This window comes from Hippocampus zosterae, chromosome 1, assembly GCF_025434085.1.
Source record: "Hippocampus zosterae strain Florida chromosome 1, ASM2543408v3, whole genome shotgun sequence".
NCBI classification, from domain to species: Eukaryota; Metazoa; Chordata; class Actinopteri; order Syngnathiformes; family Syngnathidae; genus Hippocampus; species Hippocampus zosterae.
Window position 1 is genome coordinate 19,992,723 of NC_067451.1, and position 8,006 is coordinate 20,000,728.

General features: G+C 46.0%; 2 protein-coding genes across 3 annotated transcripts; one reads left to right on the plus strand and one right to left on the minus strand.

Annotated features, from left to right (window-relative positions):
- Nucleotides 1–72: 72 nt before the first annotated feature.
- Nucleotides 73–3,674, minus strand: cryba1l1 (crystallin, beta A1, like 1). 2 transcript variants are annotated; one of them, XM_052070679.1, is made up of 6 exons: nucleotides 3,138–3,674; nucleotides 2,893–2,967; nucleotides 2,701–2,819; nucleotides 1,536–1,677; nucleotides 1,320–1,462; nucleotides 73–566 (listed from the first exon to the last, which is right to left on the minus strand). In XM_052070679.1, exons 2-6 carry the CDS (start codon nucleotides 2,965–2,967, stop codon nucleotides 419–421), a joined length of 627 nt encoding a protein of 208 aa, XP_051926639.1. In that variant the 5' UTR covers nucleotides 3,138–3,674; the 3' UTR covers nucleotides 73–418. The 2 variants fall into 2 exon arrangements, with proteins under 2 accessions (XP_051926639.1, XP_051926631.1); XM_052070671.1 differs by having other exon boundaries at nucleotides 2,893–2,975; nucleotides 3,138–3,669.
- A 246-nt stretch (nucleotides 3,675–3,920) lies between these two features.
- Nucleotides 3,921–5,574, plus strand: crybb1l1 (crystallin, beta B1, like 1). Its single transcript, XM_052070659.1, has 6 exons — nucleotides 3,921–4,021; nucleotides 4,135–4,229; nucleotides 4,300–4,418; nucleotides 4,501–4,633; nucleotides 4,720–4,862; nucleotides 4,950–5,574. The coding sequence occupies exons 2-6, from the start codon at nucleotides 4,140–4,142 to the stop codon at nucleotides 5,119–5,121; spliced, it is 657 nt and encodes a 218-aa protein (XP_051926619.1). The 5' UTR covers nucleotides 3,921–4,021; nucleotides 4,135–4,139; the 3' UTR covers nucleotides 5,122–5,574.
- The last annotated feature ends 2,432 nt before the right edge of the window (nucleotides 5,575–8,006 follow it).

The following is an 8,006-nucleotide window of genomic DNA, read 5'->3' on the forward strand; positions in this document are numbered from 1 at the left end:
TACACCCAGAACTGATTGCCAGCCAGTGTACGTGGCAAGTATTTCAGGAAAAAAAGTCAAACGTTACACACATTTGAAGTGAAAATGACTTTATTCGCTATCAACCTGCTGTGAGTCGACCGCCACGCAAAATGGGCACACTTGAACTGCGCCACAACTTCGAAATCCCCCTCCAAGTGGCCTTCAATTGCAGCTCAGTGTGTGGCTTTGTGAGGTGGGCCCTCGAACCAAATAAAAAGACACCCGTCATCCATGTCGCCATGTGTGTGTGGATTGTAGAGGTCCCTGTGCTTTAGCAGTGCCATATTGTCTCTTATCACACTCATCTGTGAAACAGCATTAACAGGAATGAAGAGGAGACGGAAGGAGTCGATCATAGGTAGAAAGGAGCTGTCGTGTCAGATTTGCTGTCCTCCTCTCAGTGCTGGATGCGCCTGATGGACTGGATCTGGGGAGTTTGGCAGTGGGAGCCCCAGGTTTTGCAATGCTGGTATTCCCCACTGTGTCTCTCGCACTCCATGATGTACTGCTGGCCCCTGTAGCCGGGGAACTGGTAGCACACAAAGCTGTGGGAGCCAACAAATCTTTTGTCAAACAAGTCAAACTTTGACATCACATTGAATTTGATCATCCCAGAAAAGTCTTCTGACAACATCGACCAGACATGTCCATCTCCGGTCCTTGCGGGCCTGTTTTCCGTGGCGCCCTGCTGAAACACAGCGGATTCATATATGATCAGCTCATCAGCAAGCTCTGAAGAAGCATGAGAACGATCCTCATCATTTGAATCAGGTGTATTGCAGCAGGGACAGATGGAAAACGGGCACGAGAGCGGCCCTTGAGGATCGACTGCGGACATCCCTGCCCTATTCAGAACAGATCCATCTATGGTTGGATGGATGGACGGAGGGATAGATCCATGGTCCGAATTTTAAACTGAGCAAATACATTATTGAGTAAACTGAAACAGGGTCACCGTTTCATTGTATTTATATATTTTTGTAACATTTATATCTGGCGGTTTGCTGTGAGATCTTTCTCATTGTTAAAAAAAAAAAAAACCTTGGCTCAAAAAGGTTGGGCAGCACTGATCTAATTTAACTTGCCAAGACAGGTCAAAGGCCTATCTCGATTATGGGTCAGCAGAAAGAAAATCACGTTTGGAACTTGTAAAAGGCCAAATGATTCAAGTAGGGCAGCCATGTTCTCCGTGGGGTGGGGAGGCTCACCTTCTCAACTTCAACTTTAGATTGGAAAAGATAGCTCTCTGGGAAGGTTTGTTGGGGGTCTGTGGAATTTCACCGGTTGCATAGACTTACGCGCCGCACTGCACATGCATGGAGCCCACTTCAGGTGTCAGCCAGCCCATGGCCTGCAGAGAGGGGTAGTCATCACAGACCTCTACGCTGAGGCCCATGAAATTCTCCTTCTCAAAGATGATCATGCGGCTGCTCTGGTGAGACTGGAAGAAGGTCGCTGGTTTTGGATTAAGAGGAACCGCAGGGGCGTCAATTCTGAGCCTATCGTGTACTTACAGCGCAGTGGATGGGGCGTAGAGACATGAGGCGTTCGACGTGGTAAGAGAGGGAGCCGCTGTATGAGTCCCAGTGGGGGTATTCTCCTCTCTCAAGGATCAACTGCTGGCCTTGGAAGTCATGGTGCTCGAAACCGACCCAGCTTCACAAACAGATAAAGGACACGTGACGTGACTGTTCCGTCAGTGAATGATATGGTAGTACCGGTACCTAACGGACACGGCAGCCATTGGCGCTTGCATTTAAAACCTTCCATTACCCCTTCCCCGCTTGTCCCTTTCCCATTGACCAACACAAGGGGATTCTGCGCCCCACCCCCAACCGCCACTTTGCGTCTGGTTACGTCACCACGCTGTGATTGCGTAGATGACAGTGCGATGGATTTCTTGGCAGTAAACAAAACAACATGGAAGCGATTGTTCTTTCGTTTATCATGCTTTTTACCGTCCTCAAAATGGTCGAAAATCAGCGGAGGATCAACTCTTTGCTACTACTGAGACAACAGCTTCAGGGGCGATCTCCTAACTTTGTTATGGGGGACTGCTATACACGAGGCCGATGGCGCGCGATGTTATGACTCATCACGTAATTGCCGGGAAGTCCCGTGTTCGGTTTTCACACTGCAAGCGGAGGCGATCCGAGACGATCACGGATTGGCACGGATCGACGCTCCTTTCCCACTGCCCAAAAAAGCATGTTTACCCGTGATTTAGCGGCAGTGGGAAAGGAGTAATGTACCCATGATCCTAATGTGTTTTTGTTTGTTTGTTTTTGTGAACGTGAGAGGAAGCTGAAAGATCTGGACAGAACCCACTCTAGCACACAACGAATAGGCAAACTAACCTAATCGTAACCTGAAGGTAACAATTCTCAAATCATAAAATTGTACGACTACAGTATCTCGGTTTGCCAGGTCCGACACTGGCAGAACACTGCAAACGGAATCACGTTTTCTAATCGCTTTATTTGTGATCATTGCTATTAATTACTGAACCTTCTTGCGGTGCTAAACACTGTCAGGTACTGGTTTACTTTAGTGCACAATGTGCAAAGTAGCATGAGAATTCTCCTCATGACGGAATTCACGATCCATGTGAACATTTAAAGGTGCGAATTCTAACAGGGATGATTTCTGTCGAGGTGCCAAAATGGCCAAAAGACTTACGCGCCACTCTCTACCCTGATGGAGCGGATGTTGTCCAGACCACACTCCTGGATATTAACACACTCTGAGGTGAACTCCAGGCACTTGCCCTGGAAATGCTCCTGCTCGTACACAGTCACCTGTCGAGGCGACACGAGGTAAATGTCAATGCCAACTGTAAAAAATGAAAATAAAAAAAAAGTCTGGTATTACCTTGAAGACGAGAGCCATGCCCGTTCCTGAGTTGCCCGGGGGTTGCATCAGCGGGGACCTGGTCGTTCTGAACATCTTCACGCCTCATGCATGGATGGTGAAGACAAAAACAGACTTATGAGAGAATGACTGAGTTATAATACTATGAGCAAAAACACCAATACAGTTTGTAGTTTGTCCTTTATTCCGAGCACACGATCCTCTGACACACTGTGCTTGTAGTTGGAGCAGAGACAGGACCTTACCTACTTTATTTGGGGGAAGAGCTCTGGAGTCAAATGCACCTACCACCTACCGCCTGCCTCGCGCAGAGTTTTGGGAGGACCTGGCGCTTCAGTTTTATATGGGCAGTCAGGTCATGAATGGTGCGGAGGTGGGTGAGGGATGGTATATGGGTGGGGCTCTCCTGCAGCCACACGTTCCCGCAAGGCCTCGCCCACTCTTGCACGTTTCGCAGCCCGCAGAGAGGCGCGCCCCCAGGACACCAGGGGCCGGCTGTGACCAGGTCAGCACATATCATGGTGAGGAGACAATGGTGGTCCGGTATGTTCGGTCCACGGTCAGCAGTCCAGTGTGTATGCCTGCACAAAGGACGACTGATAAAGGCACAGAGTGAGCGGATTAACACGGGAGCACAAGACCACCACTAAGAGCCCGGAGGCTATTCACGAACATCCAATGGAAATGTGTACAATTTACAAAATATTCAACTTGGTATTTTATCAGATTGATTAATCCCAGTTGAATACAGTGGCTTTATGTAGACCCGTTTAATGTAACTATTACACAGTTACTACATTATGAGAAAGCTTATTATGTTTAATATTTTATCAATACAATGTGTCCCAACCCTGCTTTCAAGTCTTATCATTCGCATTTTCAAACATTTAGCCAGGTGTGTCCAATGTATTGGTCCGATTGGTTACTGGATATTTCCCACCCTGCTGCACTGGCTCCGCCCATATTCTGTCCCTTTGATGATGTGGTATTTTCTTTTGTGTCACGTCTCTGACCTCAGCATGTTTGTTTCTCTCGCCTTAATCCCTCTCCTGTTGGCGCCAGGGTATATGAGGGAGGGGTGCACCCGGGCCGCACACATTCTTTGAGTGAGGCTCAGCGTAAGCATCAGGTAAGGCGCACGCGTGCACAGTGCCCACACCCTCCGTGTGGTATGTGGACAGATTACGGTGATTTTGCGAGGCTGGATGATGATGGAACTTTGTCCCTTCTTTTCGGACCCAGCAATCATGTCTAGTGACAAATCCAAATCCTCGTCCCAGACTGATGGGAAGGCCGCTCAGAGCAAGAAGTCAGAGATCGGTCTGACTTCCTACAAGGTGAGGACCTCTCTCACATGAACTTCTCCGATGGAAACTGAAAAATGTGATTTTGTCTTGCTTCTTCTAGATGTTGGTGTTCGACCAGGAGAACTTCCAGGGCCGCATGATCGAGATCAGCAGTGAGGTGATGAACATCTGCGAGCTGGGCATGGAACGTGTGCGCTCCCTCCGTGTCGAAAGCGGCCCGTAAGTGCCCCCTCCAGCCCCGTATTCTCTGTCAACTTCTGTGTTTGCGGTGGCGGCCAACATAATGCCCTGTTATTGGCAGCTTCGTGGGCTTTGAGCAGATAAACCTCTGTGGTGAGATGTACATCTTGGAGAAGGGTGAGTATCCTCGCTGGGATTCCTGGAGCAACTGTCAGAAGAACGACTACCTACTGTCCTTCAGGCCTGTTCGAATGGTAAGAAAATAAAAAATTACTTACTTTTGGAGTTCCCCTTGTTAGCGAGCCACCACTGCTGAGCTTCTGTGGGTCTTTCACAACAGGACCCCGATAAACACAAGATCTGCCTGCACGAGTTGGGAGAGTTCAAGGGCCGCAAGATGGAGATCATGGATGATGACGTCCCCAGTCTGTTCTCTTACGGTTTCACTGACAGAGTTGGCAGCATCATCGTTAGCTGCGGAACGTGAGTGTAGCTCACAATGGAACCTTGGAAGTCAGTTACCGGCCGTCGCCTTTCCATTGTTCACTTCTGTTTTTTTTTCTTCCTCAGCCTTGTGGGATATCAGTTCCCTGGCTACCGTGGTAGCCAGTACCTACTGGAGAAGGGCGAATACAAGCACTTTAACGAATACGGCGCCCGCACCCCTCAGCTGCAGTCCGTGCGCCGTATCCGCGACATGCAGTGGCACCAACAAGGCTGCTACACCTTGGCCAGCAAGTGAGGCTCGGGGAAGGAGAGAAAGAGAAAGACCGGAAGTGAGGGAGAGGGGCGTAAGAAGAGGAGAAGGGGAAGAGATGTCTGAGGCCTTACCTGACCACCTTTAACGGTCAAAAGGGGGAAGTGTGAGAGTCTTCGAGACCTGGATCTCGTGGAACAGACCTCCATTCCTCACTGTCCATGTTTCTCTTTCTCCCCTCTGGGCTGATCTTACTTTCTCCCCTATCTCTCTTTTTTTTTTTTTAATTTGTTGTCCCTATCTTCATTCCCTACAAAGCTCTGAAGAAGGAACAAGAGACACTGCCCTTTTACACAAGATTTGTGGTTCAAGGTACAACGCACCATGGGAAACTGAGTCTTTAGCACTTCCTGCTCTGGCCCCTGTACATTGCACACACACATACTCTGCTGTACAGAATCCTGGCTGAGTTTTCAATAAAAGCAATGTTGTTTGAGAGATGTTGTTAGGTGACTTATTTGAAAAACAAATCAGCTTCACAAGACTTTATATGCCTAATGTTGAGAAACAGTATAAAGTCAGCAACCTCTGTAGTTCTGTGTGACCGCAGTTGAATCATCTGTTATTGAAACAAATATTTGCCCAATATGCATTTTATGTTGATCTATCATCAGTAAAAAATGTTGAACATCACAGTAGCTCCATCGATATACATTCGTATTTTTGGATTTTTTTTTTATTTTTACAAATCATGACAGACCTTTCTTACTAAAAATGTGTTTGTTACAGTTTTACAAACATAATATTACACTCAAACATTTGATGGATAAAAAGAAACACCAGAAAGTTTGCAATGTTGTCTTGACTGTTGACATACGCTACTGTACTGTATATGAACACAACTATTAGGACACATGGCCATTGCACACCATGAGGAGTGAAAATAAACAATAGAACGTTAACTTGATTGATTTTTTTTTTTATGCGTGACGTGAGATGATGTACTGTATTTGCTCACAATATCTGTTCTGTTTTATCCCAGATTCAAGTTCTTCTTTCATCCAAGCATGCCTTTGGGAACATCGCTAGTACAGTAATCCCTCGTTTATCGCGGGGTTATGTTCTAAAAAGAAGCAGTGATAAGTGAAATCCGTGAAGTAGGATTTATTTTTAAAAAGCAACAAAAAAATGTGAGGGATGAAATTTCAAATGTGCTGTTTGACACATTTGACAAAGTTGTGCTTGGTACTTGAAAGTCAGCTTTACTCTTTTACAGTTATTATACAATACTGTACTATGTACAATGCAGAGGCGATTGCTCTAAGTACCATTAGTACAATTTGAAGAGAAAGAACAAGCAAGGGAACCAGCTATTAATGAAGGCGCTAGTGTGTCTGCAACTGTTGCTGCTACTGCAATGTCACAACTGCCTAGATTTTCAACCCAGAGCTCTATGAGCCAATTTATGCAAAAAGCTATAAAACCAGCAAAACAGAACACAATGATGAGGAATTGGGTAAAATGATTGCAAGGGATTTCATCCATTTTGTGTTGGCTGTGTGTTGTCGCAACATCTGTCCCCTCAGAGAGAATCTTCTCCAAAACAGGGCAAATATTAACAGAGAGGAGAAAGAGGATCAACCCCTCAAAGCTGAGGCACTTGGTTTTTCCTCATGCCAATCTTCGCTAAAGACAAGCTAAAACCTTTACCTGGATGCTGCTTTTTTTCTTTTTGTTTTACAAATTTTAATTTATAATTTCATTCATTCATCTTCCGAGCCGCTTGATCCTCACTAGGGTCGGTGGGGTGCTGGAGCCCATCCCAGCTGTCTTCGGGCAGTAGGCGGAGGACACCCTGAATCGGTTGCCAGCCAATCGCAGGGCACACAGAAACGAACAACCAATCGCACTCATACTCACACCTAGGGACAATTTAGAGTGTTCTATCAGCCTGCCACACATGTTTTTGGAATGTGGGAGGAAACCGGAGCACCCGGAGAAAACCCACGCAGACCCAGGGAGAACATGCAAACTCCACACAGGGAGGCCGGAGCTGCATACCTCTGCACTGTGAAGCCGACGTGCTAACCACTGGGCCACTGGGCCGCCCACTGGGCTACTGGGCCGCCTAAATTTATAATTTGTTGTGTGGTATTCAAAGCTTACTTATGCTGTTTTACTATAAATAGTTAAAAGCTTATAAATATACACATTCAGAGATTGGAACTTTTTGACGACCTTGTTTTGAGATGGGTCTTTGTACTTTGTTTTTATTTTTGTAGCACTCCATGTTGAGTATGTTCAGAAGAATATAAATAAAGCCATATAAATAATAAATATTTGATATAATGTCTATTTTTTGCATTAGTACTTCATTTTACACATAATATTACGTTATTTTTGGTATTAAATTAATTTAAGCAACAAAAAAACCGAGGAGCCATTTGCGAGCCGAAAGAGCCGGCTCTTTTTAGGGAGCCGATCCAAAAGAGACGGCTCTCTAAAAGGAGCCGCAATTCCCATCACTAGAGTGTTCAGTTTAGGTTGTCCCAATGCATTGAAACGAGACGAGTCATTGGATAAATGCTGGTTTTGTCCCACTCATTGGACGCTCAGCGTCTCTGGGAGTCTATGGCCAGTGGGCGTTTATAGGCTGACCAGGAAGCTCAGCTTTCTGCATGATGATTGGATGATCTGTCTGAGGCGGAATCTCTTTTTGATTGACAGCTAATCACCGACCTTTTGGTGAAGGCAACCTTCTCATTTTCTTGAAAAGGAACGGAGAGTAGAATTCACGTATAAATAAACGTGCACATTTTATGATGTAGGCTGAAATTGAGCTTCCCCTCCTTGACAGACTAGCATCCGCCACTGATATAATGAAACCAAAGACCAAAAATTTGCTAAGGTAAATTTGGCAAGCTGTACGG

What these genes read in the sequence shown, in the direction of transcription:
- cryba1l1 (XM_052070679.1), bottom strand. Translation starts at nt 2,967, where the DNA reads ATGTTCAGAACGACCAGGTCCCCGCTGATGCAACCCCCGGGCAACTCA. An exon ending in ATCAGGGTAGAGAGTGGCGC is followed by an intron (nt 1,678 to 2,700) that starts GTAAGTCTTTTG and finishes CTGTTTGTGAAG; the next exon opens with CTGGGTCGGTTTCGAGCACC. An exon ending in TACGCCCCATCCACTGCGCT is followed by an intron (nt 1,463 to 1,535) that starts GTAAGTACACGA and finishes ACCTTCTTCCAG; the next exon opens with TCTCACCAGAGCAGCCGCAT.
- crybb1l1 (XM_052070659.1), top strand. Translation starts at nt 4,140, where the DNA reads ATGTCTAGTGACAAATCCAAATCCTCGTCCCAGACTGATGGGAAGGCC. An exon ending in CTCCGTGTCGAAAGCGGCCC is followed by an intron (nt 4,419 to 4,500) that starts GTAAGTGCCCCC and finishes TGTTATTGGCAG; the next exon opens with CTTCGTGGGCTTTGAGCAGA. An exon ending in CCTTCAGGCCTGTTCGAATG is followed by an intron (nt 4,634 to 4,719) that starts GTAAGAAAATAA and finishes CTTTCACAACAG; the next exon opens with GACCCCGATAAACACAAGAT.